Raw genomic sequence first — 16,393 nt, 5'->3', positions numbered from 1 at the left:
AACATCATCATCATCATCATCATCATCATCATAATAATAATAATAATAATAATAATAATAATAATAAATTATTATTATTATTAAAATGCATTATAGCCGTTCAACTCCAACAGACTCTGGACAGCATACAACACAAAACAAAATCCTTAAAAACAGATAAAACAGAGCCAGTTGGGTCTAAGTGGTTAAGGTATCAAGTCAACAAACGGCAATACATTAACCTGGGACCCGAGACCCAGTTGGCCCTCAAGGCAACCGCTCTAGGAATGAAGGTGGGGTATCCAGGCCCTCCCAAGAGACCCCCCCCCTCCACAGGGGGAGCTGTCTTACTGTTTTCAATGGTTATTTGAGTTTTTGTTGCTTTGTTTTGCCTGCCCAGAATCACATTCCTGAGATTGGTGGCGGTATATACATTTCCTAGACAGAGAAATAAATAGATAGGCCAAGGAACCCCAGGTACGTTTTGCTCCACGGAGGGAGTGGGGGGGGGGGCACCTGCCTGGCCTCTTCAGGGAGGGGAGAGCCCCAGGGTCAGGGCAGCCTCCGCCAGCCACTCCTGAGCACAGAGGAGAAACAGAAGGTCTGACCAGGACAAGGGTCCCTGGCCCAGAGGTTTGGGGTGGGGTGGGGGTGGCCTTATTGCTCCCAGAAGGTGCTGGGGGCCAAGGAGACGGGGGCAGCCCCAAGGCCAGAAGCCGAAAGGTCGGGGGGAGGGACCTCTCCCCCAGCCCAGCCCCAGAAGCTTCCCCCCAACCCAGAGGAGAGCCTGCAAACGGGGTTAGGGTTAAGGGAAGCTCAGACTCCCAGCTAACAGCCCCATCCAGACTAGCGAGCCCCCCCCCCAACAGCCCCCGAGGCCTTGACCCAAAGGAGCCACGGGCCTGCCGGCTGCATCGGAAGGGCGAGTCTGTTGGGGGAGGGTCTCATTCAGGACCCCCCCTTCAAACGCGGCTCACTTCAGCCTCCAGGGCCGCCGGTTGCCCAGAGGGATGGGCGGCAGGAGGAGATTTGGCACCGGGGAAGCCTTGGGGCAGGGCGGGGGGGCATGGAGCTGATTGGGGGGGGGGGGCGTGGGGGGACTTCGCGACACAAACGTGGTTCTTGCTTTATTTCAATGGTTGCACCGGACGAACAAAGCAGAGGCAGCGACCGGAGTCCGACCCCCACGGGGCCCCCTCGGCGCGGGAGGGAGGGCAGGGAGGGGGGGGCTAAGTAAGGGGGAGGGGGGGTCCGAGGGCAGGTTGGCGCCCCCTGGACCTCCCCCCCCCACAGCCTCCCTCGGGCGCTGCACCGGCCGCACTTCCGCCTGACGGCGCAACCTCGTGGCGGGGGCGGGGCCCCGTCGGGCCGAGCGGCGGACGCGACAGGAAGCAGGTAGCGGAGCCTCCGGAGCAGCCCCGGCGGGGGGAGAGGCGGGCGCGGGGGGGTCTCCGTCGGGGAGGGGTGCGTGGGGGGGCGCATCGATGCCCGGCCAGAGGGGCGCCCCCTCCCGGCTGCCTTTGCCCGTGGGCGCCTGCGGGGTGAGGGCCGCGCTGCGTGGGTGGGTGGGGGGGGCTGTGGGGGGGGGCTGGGGTTGCTGCCGTCGGAAGGCTTAGCGGTTGGGTCTCTTCCTCCCCGCAGGTGGCGGCGCTGCTGCTGGCGCTGCTGATGGTGCCGGCGCTGCAGCGGCTCTCCGGTCGCCTCTTCTCCGCCTCCTCCTCCTCCGCCTCCATGGCGGCCGAGCCCCCTTCTTCTCCGGCGGCGACGGCGGCCCTCCTCTCGGCCGCCTTCGTCACCTGCCCCAACGAGACGGTGGCCAAGGACATCGCCAGGTGGGCGGGGCGGGGCGGGGGCACCGGGGGGGGGGAAGGGCCGAGGGGGGACGGGTCTGCTGGCGGGGGCCGGTCCTGATGGTTGCTGTCCGCAGGGCCCTGGTGGAGCGGCGGCTGGCGGCCTGCGTGAACGTCCTGCCCCACGTCACCTCCATGTGAGTCTCCCGTGGGGGGCTGCTTGGAGGGCGGGTTCGGGGGGGGCGGCGGCGGCGTCCCGGCCTCAGCTCCCCCCTCCGCGTCTCTTGCAGCTACCGGTGGAAGGACGCCGTCGAGGAGGACGCCGAGGTGCTGCTGGTGAGGAGGGGGACAGAGGGCTCCGCCTTCCCCCCCCCATGGGAAGAGCCGCCTTCACCCATCCGGTGAAGGGTGGGCAGCCTTGCACCCCCAGCCCTGTGGGGGTTGCAACACTGAGGCCCCCCCCCCCGGGACCTTCTGCGGGGGTTGTGGAAGGTGCCCCTTTTCACTTGGGCCCTGCACTCCCCCCCCCCCCGTGGCCAGCGACCGAGTTGATCCGTGTCCTGATTCCCTCCCCCCCATCCATTGGACGCCCCGTTGCCCACCCAAGGGGGCTTGAAACCCCAACTCGGTGAGCCCAGTGTGCCAGGGTTTGCATGTGGCACCTGCAGCAGAAGGGAGAGTTTGGCTGAGGAATTGGGGAGGGGGCTCCAAGGGGGGAGCAGGCTTTTCTCCTCCTGCCAGATTCAGAGCCCTGCCTGCAGATTTGGGGCTCCCTCACGGCCGGTCTCTCTATTCCCCCACAGATGATCAAAACACGCAGCTCCAGAGTCTCAGCGCTGGCAGAGTATGTCCGGTAAGGCAGAGTCCCCCCCTCCCCTCTGGCAGATTGGGGGGGGCAACATTCAATGTCTACATCAACCCCCCCTCCCCACTTTGGCTTGCAGGTCGGTGCACCCCTACGAAGTGGCCGAGGTGATCTCCGTCCCCATCCAGCAGGGAAACCCCCCGTACTTGCGATGGGTGGAAGAGGCCGTGGCCCCGGAGTGAGGGGCCCTTACTGTGTCCACAATAAAGCCCCAGGGCGTTTCAGGCTCTCGTTTCTGTCTGCAATTGTCCTGGGGGCCCCTGGGGCCTCCTTGCGTCTTGGGGGTTGTGTGGAGCGGGGGGGGCTGCCCGGATCCCCCTCGGCAGCTGCAGTCCCATGGCTGGGGCCCCACCGTGGAAGAAATTGCGGCAGCCGAGTCTCACTGAAGCTCTTTATTCAGCCTCTGGCTGTGAACGGGAGGGGAGGCGAGGGGAGCGGCAGCAGCATCTTGAACCAAGTCAGCAATGGGGGGGGAGGCAGGCAGCCCCCCGGGAAGCCGTGCCCTGCCCCTCTCGGCCGTCTCCCTAAAAACTTTACTCAGAAACAGTACAAAAATAAACGAACTCGGGCTTCGCTCCACAGGGGGGCTAGGAGGGGTGGGAGAGCGCAGGCGGCAAGGTGGCGGGGCCCTCCAGCCAGGGTCCCTTTCCCAGGTCCCCAGCTGCCCTTCCTTCTGTGGAAATCGGGGGTGGGGGTCCTTGTGGCTCCAGGTGGAGTCTCACTCTTTAGCCAGCAGGCAGCCTAAAACATGCCCCGCCCGTCCCACTCCACCAGGTACTGGACGGTGCCGTCCATGGCGATGCGCCGGGCCAGGATGCGGACGGCCTCCCCCCGCGCCAGCCGGCCCATCGCCCCAAAGTAGCTGCTGCTGGCTGGGGCGCAGAGGGAGGAGGGCATGGCGGGGGGAGGGGGAGGGGGCACGGCTCGGCGTTTGAGGGGAGGCGTCGCGCAGGGCAGGAAGGCAGGGGCAGGGCGCTCCGGACTCTGCTGCTCTGCGGCGGGGGTGGCTGCCACACAAGGGTCAAGGGGGGGCTCACCGCTTCTGCTGCAAGAGAAGAGGGAGTGGTTAGTGCCAGCCCCTCCCACCACCAATGTCCAGTGGTGTCCCGTTCCCCCTCCCGCCCCCCCCCGGACAGAGCCGTCCCAGAGGGCCCCTCTGTGGAGGCTTCCCATCCTGGAAGAGAAGGAAAAGGGGGGTAGGGGTCTGGCTGATCTCTGTCCTGGGGTGTACCTCAGAGCCCCGTCAGCCGTTGGGGTGCATCCTATCCAGAACACGGGCGGCCCAGCTCCACAGACATTCAGTACCCTGCATGGTGGCATTACCAGGACCGGAGCAAGTGGCGGTGGGCACCCCAGCTGCTTTGGGGACCTTCCTGCCCAGGTGTGGGGTGCGGGTCCTGTGACCGGACTTGGGGAAGAAGCCGGTGGAAGGGACCGCCAGCGTGCCGGGACTTCTCTTTGACTTCCGGGACGGCCCCCAACTCCGGGTGGTGCTTCTGCAGAAGCACTGATCCTGGGGAGGGTCTCCTTCGAGGGCCTCTCCAGAGAGGGAGCCAATATTGGGATTGGGCCCCTCGCAAAGGGGGCCTGCAAGGGAAGGGGCCCCAGGCAACCTCGGGCCCTACGCTCACGGGTGCAAAGGAAGGGCTGCTTGCACCCTTGGGGGAAAACCAGTCCTTTTGCACCCCATTTCTGCAGAGGAGGAGCTCCTGCTTTGGGGGCAAAGGTGGCCCCGTGACAAGGGCTTTGCTCTGAAAGCCCCCCACGCACCCCTAGCCCGTTAAGGCTCCTGCCCAGCCTTAGTTTCCGTCAATGGGCAGGTCTTTGCCCTGCAGTGCCCCTTGACAGCAGCCCTTGGGGAGAGAGGCTGACTGCCGGCCGTCTGTCGGAGCAGCCCATGAAGAATCATCGGGGGGGGGGCTGCCAGACCACGTCCTGCCACTGTAGCAGGGGCCCAACGCAGAGCCTCAGCTTGCCTGGAAGCACCAGCCGTGGGAAGCAGGCACACCGGATGCCTATCTAGGCCAGAAGCCCCCCTCCCCATTGGGATCCACCATCCTGGCCCCAGGGGGATGCTGTGGGGACCCACACGGCCCTCTGTGCTGCCCTGCTCACCTCAAGGTCCCTGCGGTGTTGGCCGAGGGATGGAAGGAGGCGAACATCCGGATCGGAGCGCTGTGGGGGGCGGGGAGGAGGGAGAGCAGAGCAGAGCATCAAGAGGGAGCCGGCCTGGTGAACTGGCCCCGCCCTCTGTGCCCCCTGGCCACAGTCTCACCTGTCCTGGCAGCGGGCATCAGTGCGGCGGAAGTTGTATGTGCTGCAGGTGCCGCCGTAGCCGCCGTAGTTCTGGTTAGGGCTGATGGGGCTCTGCACCAGCTCCTGTGTGAAAGGAGCATTGAAGGGCCGCTGGGGGGACCAGCATGGAGCCCCTCCTCCCTGGTGGCTCTCTCCCGCCATCCCCTCCCCCCCCTCCGCCCGCTTACCTGAGTGAGGGCCCTGCCCAGCCGCTCCCTCTCCCTGGTGCTGCGCTGCTCCGTGCTCAAGGCTGCCCCTGGAGCCTTCGGGCGATGGCACCTGTCCCTCCTGGGCTGCGGTCCCGACCCACGCCTGCCCTGCCCTGAAAGCAAGCTGTAAGGGGCCCTCCTTATCTGTGCAGCACGGAGGGGGGGCCGGGGGGAAGGAGCCGGGGGGGGCAGCTTCCTTCTCTCCCCAGGCCCACAGCTGGGGAGGCCAGTGGGGCAGAGAGGGCTCCTTCTCACCTGCTCTCGGAGAGGAGGGGTGGCCCGGGGCACTCTGGGGCTTGGGGGGCGGGGGGTGGGACTCGCAGGTGCAGACCGAAGAGCCCCTTCCGCTTCTTGATTTCCTTCCCGGAAATGAATCTGTGGGGCAGAGGAGAGGAGGGATGGGGGGCTGCGCCAGTACAGCTCCTTCCTGCAACCCAGGCCGCCCATCGGGGCTGCAGCCCCCACACCCATTCAGTCAGTGATACAAGGCCAGCGATGCGCTTTGATTGACAGGACACAGCCCACTGCAGTAACAGGTTTAAACTAGACCTAGGAGCTCCCGTGGGGGAGGGGCACTTTCCACCTGTGGGGTTAGAAACCCACCGGCTGCCCTCGCCCTCCACCTTTCTGACAACCTTCACTGAAACGACCTCGTTTTCTGCGTTCACCCCCACTTGGTTTCTGAATTGGCTCAACCTGAGGCTCCCGCGAGATCCTGAAACCCTAAACTCCCTTAAATTCAGCAAGCAGCTGTTTCTCTTAAGCCCCCTAAATTTAGACCAAATATGACCAGATGCAGAAATGGATTAATTTGCACAGATGAGCTGCCCATTTTGGGGCTCAAACCACAGAACAAAATTTGAATGGAACCAAACGGGCTGAGCTTGTACATCAGGCTGAACCTCCAAAGGGGAGCTGTCTTAGGATGTGGTGCAAACACGGGACCTTCGCCTGACCCAGGAGAGTCGGCCCTGTTGGGGAACAACCTTCCCAGTCGGGGAGTGGGGGGGAGTGTCAAACAGGGAACTAGCCTGGAGTCTACGCAAACACAAGATCAGATTCCCTTCCAGTGCCTTGGAGTCTTATGGGCCTTTCCCAGGTGATTTCACTAATCTGGGAAGATCCCTGTAAACAGGCAGAGAGCAACGAAGTGCAGCAGCTCAATTCTACACTTGTGGGTCTGGTTCAGAGGTGAAATGCTACAGGTTCGGCCGAACCGGTAGCGATGGTGGCAGGTGGTTCAGAGGTAGCGGCAGCAGTACGAGGCTCTGCCCACCCGCCTGTTGTTACTTCCTGGTTTGAACCAGGAAGTAACCTGTTTTTTACCCTCTGCGCATACACAGAAGGGTTTGCGTGTGCACAGAGGGTACGTGGCGCATGTAACGCGCATGGCGCATGCACTTCCGAACTGGTAGGGAAGGTAAGTAGATTTCACCCCTGGTCCGATTGTTTGCGCCTGACAGTCCCGAGCAAGGCCTACCTGTCCTTGTGGCTGGTCAGGGCACTCAGCAGCTGGTTGTACCTTTCTCCTTTGGGTGTCTCGGAGAGCTGCAGGAGGCCAAGGAGGACAAGGACAATGAACAACAGCCAATGCGCAACACAGCCTTTCCCCCCAAAGGGACCCATTGCCAGGCCAAAGAAAAGGGTCCAGTTTAGCTGAGGGGCCCAGAAGACGATGGCCTCCCTTCCTGGGAGGATGGCTAACCTTCCTCCCAGGATCGAGGCCTTGTGGAACCAACTGAAAGAGCACGGCCAGCCAAGGGGGACAACCTCGCCCATAAGGCTACACTCTTCCCAGACCCGGCTGTGGTCCCTAGGGTGGATCTATGCTATACGTGAAATCCCTCCTTCCAAGGCAGTGGCCGCTGGGGTTAAAGGTCACTGGGGATTGAAGGGGGGGTCTATAGGCACCTGTGCTTATGCCACGAACGTCCACTTCCCAGTGGACTCTAGAGGCAGACTGCTGGCTGCCTCTAGAGCTGCACCGAGTTTTCCCACAGGGATTCAGGGATCCAAAGACCCCAGGCCTGGGACCTCATTTGGGGCAGGGGTAGCTAGCAGCACCAACCTGCTCCTCAGTGGCTCCAAGTGCCCCCCCATTTAGCCCTTCACATAATGGCCACGAGCACAGAGGAACGCTCCGGGTTCTTCAAAAGAGGCAGGAGCCCGGGGTGACCTGCTGTGTGTCCACTCCACCACGACGCAAAGCAGGCAGGCAGGAGGGATCCCCCCATGTGCCCCCCCCGCCAGGCCCTGCTCTGACCTCTCCCAGCAGGAGGCTGTCCCAGTTCTCGCTGGCGAAAGGCAGGATTTCTCGCTCAAAATCGAAATATTTCTTCTTGCAACAAATGCTCAGGTGGTACAGGATGAGGTGGGCCACGTCCACCCTAAAAGGCGTCAAAACCTGGGTAAGAGACACCCGCCTGCCCAAGCCCGCACCAGCTCCCTCGGCAAGGGGTTGAAGGGCTTGTGGGGCTGCCCTCTGGGACACCCCACCCCCGGATTTAAAACTCCTTTGCGGAGCAGGAGCCCCACTTGGGTCAGGGCCCAGCCTCAATTTCACACAGAGACTGAGCCAGCTCGGGCTTCGTGGGCTTCCTTCAAAAATGGCAGCCCCAAATTGGCCGCCTCCGTCAGGCTCCAAAGCCAGAACAAGCAGCCCCCCCCCACTCCGGCCACCAGAGGGGAGCGCCCTCTGCTGGCCGGGGAGGAGGACAGCTTCCTGTGGCTCCGGACCCCGAAAAACCGGGCCCTGCACAGGCAGCCTTTGATTACAAAGGAGGCAACCGAGGGCAGCGGAAGGCTCAGCCAGTGAAGCGGCATCTGGGGAGCATCTACACGAATGCAAACCCTGAAGCCCCAGAGCCCCCCAAAGCCCCCTGGGACAAGGCCAGACACACACACACCCCACCTCCAGGCCTCACCTTGGACCGAAGCAGAGCAGCCACCAGTGCCGGAGTTGGGGACCCCCACCTCTTTTGCTGGGGGGCTCCAATGCTGCCGGGGGGGAAGGGCCAGGGGCTTCCCTGACCTCAGCTCAGCCGAGCAGCCCCTCTCCACCAGCTGCCCCACCCAGACTCACCAACGCAGGGCCAGGCGCCGGACGCTCTCAGGGCCCAGAGTGCAGACGCAGCATTCAAAGACGTAGAACCTGCCCAGGGCTCAAGAGGTTAGCGGTGGCTGGTCAGGCCCCCTATTGCCCCCCCCTCCCCGCATCTCCTGGGTCAGGGGCTCACCTGTCCCCGTAGAGGAGGGGCTTGCTGAGACACTGGGTGCAGGCCTCGTGGAACCACTGCCCACAGCGGCAGCACTGCAGCATTTTGAGGTTCCACCTGGGCCGGCAGGAGGGAAAGGAGGAGGGTCGGACTACGGCATGGGGGCCTCAGTCCTCCCCTCCTGGCTTTGCAACCAGCCTCCAGGCCAGGGCACTCCCTCACCGGAGCCCCCCCCATCCCTCTTCCACTGAGCCTTCCTGGATCGACCAGGCCGTCTCCTCCCCCACTTCCAGGCAGGGCAGCCACCCTGCCCCTATGGCCCACCCCACCCCACCCCCCGCCAGGGCACGCACTCACTCGCCGGGGCCTCCGCAGTAGCAGTAGCACTGCTGCCGGTTGGTCAGGTGCTCGGTATCCCAGTCGAGGGACTTCAGCTGGTAGGGCAGCACCAGCTTCATGCCCAGCATGGCCTTGGCGTAGGGCCCCTTCTTCAGGGCCCCCCCGCGCTGCAGGGGGAGAGAGGACAGCGGGAGGTGCCTGGGGGAAGGCCAGGCTAAGGTGGGGGGCAGGGAGGACTGAGATTGAGCCCCCTCCCCGAGAGCAGGGCAGGGGCATGTGGGGCACCAGGCCAGGCCTCCCGTCTCTGCCAGGGAGAAGGGAGACCCCGAGGCCAGCCGGTCCAAGGAGGGCCGTTCCCTGGGGGGGGCACGGGAGCACCCAGTCGACCACCCCTCACCTTGGTGGCCACAGCAAAGACACATTGCCGGCACGTCCAGGCGGCGTCGCTGAGCACGCGGGGCAGGTGGCATTCCTGGTGGTAGGCTGCAGGAGGGCACCGGGGTTAAAGGGGGGCCTGAAGCCTCCCACCCACACCCCCGCTGCTCCCCCGACCCCCGTGGCACTCACCGTGGCTGCACTTGTCGCACCTGACCAGGCGATTCTCGGGGCTGGAGGCCTCGGAGCGGCAGACGCTGCAGGAGGGCTGCTCACCCGGGACGGCAGCTGCGGAGGGAAAGGGGTCACCGGGCGCCTGGTGGGGGGGGGCAGCCCTTCTTCCCCCCCTTTTCCCCCAGCCGGGAGAGGAGCCCCTTTGGGGTGGGGAGAGCAGCACCAACCCGGGTTAATGTCCTTCCACAGGACCAGGAACTGGGAGTCGTCCTCGAACTGCACCAGGCACACCTGCCGGAGGGCGTCCACCTGCGGCGGGGGGGGGGGGGCGGAGGGTCAGGTCAGCGGGGTCCGGCCGGGGCAGTGACCGGTCCGCCTCCCCGCAGGGCCGGAGGGGGGGGGCGGCTGACCTTCTTGATGGTGCCCAGGTAGAGCAGCCCGTCGGTCCAGCGCGCCAGCACGTCCTGCCCTTCCCAGAAGCGGGGCCAGCCGGCGGGGGCGGCGCCGGGGCCGGGCGGGGGGGAGGCGGCGGCGGGCCGGGCCGGGCGCTTCCAGGGGCCGGAGGTCAGGCGGGCGCTGCTGCGGGTGCCGCGGGGGGCGGCGGCGGCGGCGGCGGCGGGGGGCTCGCTCGCCATCACATCGCCTCCTGCGCCCAAGAGCTGCCGGGAGGGCCGCTGGCGGGAGGCCCCCGCGCCAGTGACGCAGCCGTCGGAGCAGCCCCGGAGCCCCGCCGGCGCCCTTACGCGACCTTCGGGCCGGCCGGGCGCGGCCTCCGGAGTCCCCGCGGGGGCGGGAGGGAGAGAGACGGGGGGGGCGGGAGGGGGGCGGAGGGCGCCCGAGTTGCACCGGTGGGGCTGCTGCCTGCGGTGCGAGCAAACGCAGCCGGTCCCGCCCCTTTCGGTCGGGGGAGGGGCGGAGCCCTGGGTGAGCCCTCCGGCCCCGCCCCCGGGCTGGCCCCGCCCCTCCGTCCCGGCCTGCCTGGCGCCCGAGCGGGGTGGGCGGGGCTTCCTTCCAGGCGGGACGGGCGCGCGTGCACGCACAGGAGCCCTCGGGCCCCGCCTTCCAAAGGGGCGGGGGGGGGGAGCGCTGGCCGGCGGCACCCTCACGCGATTGGTCGCCTGCCGGGGCTGGACGAGCGCGCCGCCGGCCGCCCATTGGCTCCGGCGCGCGCGTCCCGACGGGAGCCGGTTCGAATCCCTCAGACGTTGCCCGGGCGGGGAGAGCGGCGAGCGCCGTCTTCCGTGCCTCTGAGCGTGTGCAGAGCGCGGCGTCGATCGGGCCCTCGCGGGATGCGCCAGTGAAGCCGGATCCTCTGGCGATGGACCGGGCGGCTTCCCGGCAGCACCTGGCCGCAAATGCGGCTCCCGGAGACTCCCGGCTGCCCCGCCCGGGCTTGAGGGGGAAGCGCGCCGCCGCGGCGGACGAGAACGCGCCCCCGGAGCCCCAGGTGAGCCTCGCGTGGGGCCGCGCGCGGGGCGGGTGGGAGGGGGTCTCCCGGGGCGCCCTCTGACCCCCCCCCCGCTCTTCCCCGCAGAAACGGGCGCGCACCGGGCCGGCCCCGGGAGCGAAGGTGGCGGCGAGTGCGGCCCCCGGAGGGTCCCGGCCCCGAGCGGCCCCCGCGGCGCCCCGCGGCCTCCTGCGCGTCTCCGGTAAGTCAGCAGCCGCTTCCCCGGGTCCCTCTTCCTCTTCCTCTCCCTCTGGGCGCCTCCGAACGGCTCCTCTCCCTCCTCCTCTCCCTCCTCTCTCTCTTCCCCCCCGCAGGACGACGCCGGTCCTCGGCCAGGGCCACCATCGCCGCCCTCCCGGCCGCCCCTTCCGCAGGTGGGCATGGGCGGGGCTGGGGGGGGGCAGTCGGGGGGCTCCAGCCTGGCGGCTCCCTTCAATCTCTCTCTGCTCTGCTCGCAGGGCTGAACTGCCGGGCGGCTCTTGGGGCGCCTCCCAAGGCAGGTAAGGCAGCCCTGAGCGACCCCTTCCCCCCCCCACCCACCCACCCACACACGCGCCCCCTCGGGCAGCCCTTAAGCCCCCTCCTCACCCGGGCTTTTCCTCCCCTCCCCCCCAGGACCCCCGGCCGCCCCTGTGGGCGGAAGGGAGCGGAAGCGAGCCCCCTGGGACCTGAAGGGGCAGATCAGCGACCTCCAGGCCAAGGTGGGGGCCTACAAGGAGAGGGTCCAGGGGCTGGCGGGGGAGAACGAGGCCCTGAAGAGCCAGCTGGGGGGGCTGCAGCAGGAGCTGACGGAGGCCACCGGCCGGAACGGAGAGCTGAGCGGCCGGGCCAGGTGAGGAAGAGGTGCCTGCGGCCCAGGGCAGCGGCTGGGAGCTGCGGGTGCTCAGGCGCTGGTCTTAACCCTCCCGATGGCCTTCTGCAGTCTGCTGGCTTCGGAACTGCAGGTCTGCCGAGACCAGGCCAGGGAGAGCGGCCAGAAAGTGTCCGAGCTGCTCGAGAAGGAAGAGCGGCTGGAAGAAAGGTGCCAGAGCCAAGCCCAGAGGATCGGGCAGCTGGAGGCCCTCAACCGGGAGGTCACGGAAGGCAGCCGGGAGCAGGCTGTCCGGCTGAAGGCCAGAGAGGTGAGAGGGGGGGCTGGGCCTTCTCGGAGGGTCCTGGCTCGCTTCCTGACCACGGCTTCCCTTGGCCACCCATCGAGGCACGAGAACAGCATCTTGATGTGTGGCAAAGTTAGGGCGTCTCGAGATTGTGTAGGTTAGGGTTAGTTCTCCACCCATCTGTGCCTTTCAGTGAAGTAATAAACAACTGTGTCCGTTTGCAGCTTTATTGACCACAACACAGCCAAATTTTGCACAAGCACTTTCATTCGCACAGCTCACTGAATCCTTCGCTAGTAAGCAGCAATAACTGAGGCAGGGAGGTGGAGGGAAATGGGATGCGGGAGCACATGCTGCATGTGGGTCTGCCCCTTCCCAAACCAGCTCTCAGTCCTCCTCCTTTTGCCGCCCGAGCCTCTTCTGTGGTCGCTGCCTCTCCTGGGCCAAGCAAATCTTGGGGGGGGGGGGGGGGGTTGCACCATTTTCACCCAGAAGGTGGCGACTCCCAGACTGGCCAAGGCTGCTTTCCTCCCTCTGGCCTTCTCAAGTGGCAGCTTTCAGACATTTGTAATGCTGTAAACAGGCTCAGGTTCGTTGAGGTTAGGGTTAGGGTCCGTTACACAGCTGGGTCTTCCTCCCTCTGGCCAAGGCTGGCTATGCAAAGCGCCCCCACCCCAAGGCAAAGCCTCAGAGAAGGCGTCCCCCTTTGTTTCCTCTGCCTTGCCAGGAGGAAGGCGCTCTCTTTGGATCACTCTCTTTAGATACTGAGCTGAATAAACGTATTGGTAAAGCGGCCATCACATAATATAAGAAGCTGACGGAGCATACAAAGATCCAGGCCTATAGAGCCTGCGTCATCAGCACACTCTTGGACTGCAGTGAGTCTTGGACCCTTTACGCACGGCAGGAGAGAAAGTTGAACACCTTTCATATGCGCTGTCTCCGACAAATTCTTGACATCACCCGGCAGGACAAAGTTCCCAATAGCGCAGTCTTGGAACGTGCTGGAATTTCTAGCACGTATAGACTATTGAAACAGCGATGTCTACGCTGGCTGGGGCATGTCGTGAGAATGGCTGATCGTCGGATTCCAAAATCTCCTGTATGGAGAATTAGTGCAGGGAAAGCGCCTCAGAGGGAGACCACAGCTGCGATATAAGGATATCTGCAAGAGGGACCTAAAGGCCCTGGGAATGGACATTAATACTTGGGAAACCTTGACCTCCGATCGTTCAGCTTGGAGGCTAAAGATGCAGCATGGCCCTCTCCAATTCGAAGAGACACTTGTTCGGCAGGCTGAGGCAAAGAGGCAGTCCCGGAACCAGCGAAATCTGGGGGCTGGGCAGGGGACAGAATGTATCTGCCCTTAGTGTGGAAGGGATTGATGGCCACTCTCGAATTGGCCTTTTCAGTCACACCAGATGCTGTTTTAGGACCCCTTTCCAGAGCACGATACCAGTCGTCTCTTGAGACTGAAGGATGCCAATGCAAATGATGCTTGCCAGGAAAGCTTTTGGGGAGAGGGACAGCCTGCTGAATCTGCCTGCGGGGGTGGCAGGCAAACGAGGCTCAATAGACCCTTCCCTCCTTGCTGTACAGGAAGAGCTGCTGCTGGCCAAAGAGAGCCTGGCCGGGCAACGGCAGCTGAACGAGAGGCTGGTGGCCCGGCTGGAGCTGCTGGAGGAGCAGCTGCACCAGGGAGAGATGGAGCGACGCTGCCTGCACAACACGCTGCAGGAGCTGAAGGTGGGAACGCAGCCGGTGGGGGTGGGATGCCCCTGTCCTGAGGGGCTGCCTGACCCCCCCCCAACCTTTGCTCTGGCCTTCCAGGGAAACATCCGCGTCTTCTGCCGAGTGCGGCCCTTGCTGGCCAGCGAGAGGCAGGCTCAGAAGGCCGCCAGCCACCTGCGCTTCCCAGCCGACAACAACAAGGGCCTTGTGCTCTCCAGGGCAGAAGAGGTACCTTCCCTCCCCTCCCCAACACACACGCACAGGGACAGGGGGAAGAGACCTGTGGCCCACCGTGCGGAGAGGAATGGAATGGAGGCAGGAAGGCAGGCATGCATTTGGGGTGAGCCCAGGGGGAGGAATAAGTAGCTTTGCCGGGGGTGGGGGGGCATCTCTCACAAAGTGACCCCTTTTTTCCTCCCTTCCCACCCCCACCCCCCCTGCAGTCCCACGTTGGTCGAGAGCGCAAGGAGGACATCACCTACGACTTCAGCTTTGACCGGGTGTTCCCTCCGTCCAGTTCTCAGGAGAGTGTCTTTGAGGAAATCTCCCTGCTTGTTCAGGTGGGGGCCGGAGGGGCGCCTGGTGGGTGGCAGGGGGCACCGCTCTCACCCTTTGCCAGGCATTCACCTTCCTGGGCGCTCTTCTTTTTCTCTGCCAGTCAGCCTTAGACGGGTATCATGTCTGCATTTTTGCCTATGGGCAAACGGGCAGCGGCAAGACATACACGATGGAGGGCCCTGATGACCCGGGCCCCGAAACGGCAGGCATGATTCCTCGGGCCGTGCAACAGATCTTCGCAGCCTCCCGTGACATGGAGGCCAAGGGGTGGAAGGTGAGGCAGGGGCCCAGGGGGAGTCCCCCTCTGAATTATGCAGGACCCTTGTAAATGGTATTCAAAATCAGAAATGAACCCTGTGTTTTCTGGGCCTGGCTGAGCCCCCCATTCCCTGAAACTGGCCTGCCTCCCCTGGGAGGGCTAACTCTCCCCCACCCCTGCCTTTTCTCCCCTCTCCCCGCCACCCCTCCAGTACCAATTCACAGCCAACTTCCTGGAGATCTACAACGAGTCGCTGCGGGATCTTTTGGTGTTGCGGCCAGAGCAGAACGGGGAGCTGGAGATCCGACGAGTGAGCCAGGTCACAGAGGAACTGCACGTCCCCAACCTCTCCTGCATCCCCGTCTCTTCCGAGGAGGAGGTACTGTGCCGGACCTCCCTCCTCCCCGCTCCCCTCAAAAGGGGGCTCCCTGGGGCTCTGTCTCCTCTTCTCCCCCCCCCCAGCAAGGCTTCTGGGACTGGCCCAGGAGCCTTCCCCTGCCCCCACCCACCTTCCTCCTTTCCCCTGCCCTTGCCAGGTCTGGAGGCTGCTGCTGACGGCCAAAGCCCATCGCTCCGTGGCCAGGACCAACCTGAACGAGCGCTCCTCCCGCAGCCACAGCCTCTTCCAGCTCCGTGTGGAGGGCACGAACACCAAGCGGGGGCTCCACACCTCCTGTGAGTGGGGGCTGAGTGGGGGGGTTAGATGTCAAAAGGGCCCGGGCCTTGTTGAGCCCCATCCCCCTGCCCCGCTTCAGATGGATGGGCCCTGACCTGCTCTCCTTGGTCCTGCAGCTGTGCTAAGCTTAGTGGACCTGGCGGGCAGCGAGCGGCTGGACAAGTCTCTGTCCACGGGGGAGCGGCTGAAGGAGACCCAGGCCATCAACACCAGCCTCTCCACCCTCAGCCTGGTCATCACCGCCCTCAGCAACAAGGTAGCGGGGGCCCCTCTGACACGAAAGGCTGGGGGAGGGGTGTCCTCTCCCTCCTGCCTCCTCCTCCTCCTCCTCTGCCCCGGCTGGGCCAGGAGCATCACGCCTGACCCCCCACCCCCACTCCCGCCCCCCCCCCCTTTCTGCAGGAGGCCCACATCCCTTATCGCAACAGCAAGCTGACCTACCTGCTCCAGAACTCGCTGGGCGGCAGCTCCAAAATGTGAGTGGCTGTGGGGGGTGGTGGGGGGGCTCTGCCTGGGAGGGGGCTGTCCTGGGACCCCCAACTCACAGGGGCCGCTTTGCCCTCTTCTCCCCCAGGCTGATGTTTGTGAACATCTCCCCGCTGGAGGAGAACTTTGCCGAGTCTCTGAACTCCCTTCGCTTCGCTAGAAAAGTAAGCGGGGGGGGGGGGGATCTGGGGGCGGATGCGGGGGGGGGAGGGGGAGGGAGGGGCAAAGCGGCTGACGTCACCCCCACCGCCTTTGCCTTGCAGGTGAACGAGTGCGTCATCGGCACGGCCTCCAGCAACCGGAAGTGAGGGGCGGTCTCCCCCCCCCTCCCCCACGCGTCTTCCTATTTCCTTTTTATTTTTTTTACTCGTTTTACTGCTTTGTGTGTTTGTGTGTCTCTCGTGAGCTTTGTAACTTTTTCTGAATAAAAAAAAGTTTTATTTCAGCTTTCCTCCCTGGGGTCTCCGGTGGGCAGAGGGGGAGGGGCGATGAGCCTGGGGGGGTTGCCAGCTGGCGGAAGGGGAGGGGCGATGGCGGGGAACCCGGAAGCGGCCCAGCGCCAGATTGTCTTGGTTCGCACGGACAGGCAGGAGGAGGCGCATGCGCAGTGGATGGATGCGGTTGACAGGCGGGGGCGTCGTTTCCCGCGTCCTGAATCCTCTTCCTCTCCCACCTACCACGCGGGTGCTTGGAGGGAACCGAGGGCGCAACCGCAATAGGAAAAAAAGCTCGCCCCCCAGGGGGGCGTGGCCTTCGCGCTTCTCATAGCAATATCCGGTCACGTGTCGGGAGACGCCGGCAGCGCTTACCCCGTACGGGAAGATGGCGGCGCCCCAATCGCGGCGGGGACCGAGGGGGAGGAAGGGCCCACGTGCCTGCCGGCGCGGGCGTTCCTCTG

The 16,393-nt window shown here is 64.8% G+C and overlaps 3 protein-coding genes across 9 annotated transcripts; 2 read left to right on the top strand and 1 right to left on the bottom strand.

Moving 5' to 3' along the window:
* Nucleotides 1-373: 373 nt before the first annotated feature.
* On the top strand, nucleotides 374-2,865 carry CUTA (cutA divalent cation tolerance homolog). 3 transcript variants are annotated; one of them, XM_087888191.1, is made up of 6 exons: nucleotides 374-456; nucleotides 1,621-1,811; nucleotides 1,907-1,966; nucleotides 2,060-2,105; nucleotides 2,573-2,622; nucleotides 2,714-2,865. In XM_087888191.1, exons 2-6 carry the CDS (start codon nucleotides 1,648-1,650, stop codon nucleotides 2,814-2,816), a joined length of 423 nt encoding a protein of 140 aa, XP_087744317.1. In that variant the 5' UTR covers nucleotides 374-456; nucleotides 1,621-1,647; the 3' UTR covers nucleotides 2,817-2,865. The 3 variants fall into 3 exon arrangements, with proteins under 3 accessions (XP_087744317.1, XP_060546115.1, XP_060546112.1); XM_060690132.2 differs by lacking the exon at nucleotides 374-456 and adding an exon at nucleotides 1,184-1,374; XM_060690129.2 differs by lacking the exon at nucleotides 374-456 and adding an exon at nucleotides 1,383-1,520.
* Nucleotides 2,866-3,011: 146 nt separating this feature from the next.
* On the bottom strand, nucleotides 3,012-10,223 carry PHF1 (PHD finger protein 1). Of its 4 annotated transcripts, none has more exons than XM_060690098.2 (15): nucleotides 9,652-10,212; nucleotides 9,469-9,550; nucleotides 9,260-9,355; nucleotides 9,090-9,175; nucleotides 8,711-8,859; nucleotides 8,375-8,470; nucleotides 8,221-8,289; nucleotides 7,402-7,525; nucleotides 6,619-6,686; nucleotides 5,394-5,513; nucleotides 5,118-5,262; nucleotides 4,910-5,013; nucleotides 4,750-4,809; nucleotides 3,866-3,940; nucleotides 3,225-3,676 (listed from the first exon to the last, which is right to left on the bottom strand). In XM_060690098.2, the coding sequence occupies exons 1-15, from the start codon at nucleotides 9,874-9,876 to the stop codon at nucleotides 3,376-3,378; spliced, it is 1,800 nt and encodes a 599-aa protein (XP_060546081.2). In that variant the 5' UTR covers nucleotides 9,877-10,212; the 3' UTR covers nucleotides 3,225-3,375. The 4 variants fall into 4 exon arrangements, with proteins under 4 accessions (XP_060546082.2, XP_060546081.2, XP_060546078.2 ...); XM_060690095.2 differs by having other exon boundaries at nucleotides 3,225-3,679; nucleotides 9,652-10,211; XM_060690099.2 differs by lacking the exon at nucleotides 3,866-3,940 and having other exon boundaries at nucleotides 3,012-3,679; nucleotides 9,652-10,223.
* A 183-nt stretch (nucleotides 10,224-10,406) lies between these two features.
* On the top strand, nucleotides 10,407-15,940 carry KIFC1 (kinesin family member C1). 2 transcript variants are annotated; one of them, XM_087888190.1, is made up of 16 exons: nucleotides 10,407-10,688; nucleotides 10,776-10,890; nucleotides 11,003-11,062; nucleotides 11,147-11,188; nucleotides 11,304-11,520; nucleotides 11,611-11,809; nucleotides 13,385-13,531; nucleotides 13,616-13,744; nucleotides 13,960-14,076; nucleotides 14,175-14,348; nucleotides 14,545-14,712; nucleotides 14,870-15,008; nucleotides 15,126-15,265; nucleotides 15,412-15,485; nucleotides 15,584-15,659; nucleotides 15,759-15,940. In XM_087888190.1, exons 1-16 carry the CDS (start codon nucleotides 10,560-10,562, stop codon nucleotides 15,801-15,803), a joined length of 1,971 nt encoding a protein of 656 aa, XP_087744316.1. In that variant the 5' UTR covers nucleotides 10,407-10,559; the 3' UTR covers nucleotides 15,804-15,940. The 2 variants fall into 2 exon arrangements, with proteins under 2 accessions (XP_087744316.1, XP_060546070.1); XM_060690087.2 differs by lacking the exon at nucleotides 11,147-11,188.
* Nucleotides 15,941-16,393: the final 453 nt, after the last annotated feature.

This window comes from Pantherophis guttatus, chromosome 2 (genome assembly GCF_059756535.1).
Source record: "Pantherophis guttatus breed Tessera chromosome 2, ASM5975653v1, whole genome shotgun sequence".
Lineage (NCBI taxonomy): Eukaryota > Metazoa > Chordata > Lepidosauria > Squamata > Colubridae > Pantherophis > Pantherophis guttatus.
This window is presented reverse-complemented; position numbering and strand designations above follow the sequence as displayed.

Bases quoted from the DNA above. Each gene is read 5' to 3' on its own strand.
- PHF1 (XM_060690095.2), bottom strand. From the start codon at position 9,876: ATGGCGAGCGAGCCCCCCGCCGCCGCCGCCGCCGCCGCCCCCCGCGGC. The intron at 9,176-9,259 runs GTGAGTGCCACG...GCCCTCCTGCAG, and splicing joins GTGCGACAAGTGCAGCCACG to CCTACCACCAGGAATGCCAC. The intron at 6,687-7,401 runs GTCAGAGCAGGG...GGCCTCCTGCAG, and splicing joins ACAGCCTCCTGCTGGGAGAG to CTCTCCGAGACACCCAAAGG.
- CUTA (XM_060690129.2), top strand. From the start codon at position 1,464: ATGCCCGGCCAGAGGGGCGCCCCCTCCCGGCTGCCTTTGCCCGTGGGC. The intron at 1,521-1,620 runs GTGAGGGCCGCG...TCCTCCCCGCAG, and splicing joins TGCCCGTGGGCGCCTGCGGG to GTGGCGGCGCTGCTGCTGGC. The intron at 2,623-2,713 runs GTAAGGCAGAGT...TTTGGCTTGCAG, and splicing joins GCGCTGGCAGAGTATGTCCG to GTCGGTGCACCCCTACGAAG.
- KIFC1 (XM_087888190.1), top strand. From the start codon at position 10,560: ATGGACCGGGCGGCTTCCCGGCAGCACCTGGCCGCAAATGCGGCTCCC. The intron at 13,532-13,615 runs GTGGGAACGCAG...CTGGCCTTCCAG, and splicing joins ACACGCTGCAGGAGCTGAAG to GGAAACATCCGCGTCTTCTG. The intron at 14,349-14,544 runs GTGAGGCAGGGG...CCACCCCTCCAG, and splicing joins TGGAGGCCAAGGGGTGGAAG to TACCAATTCACAGCCAACTT.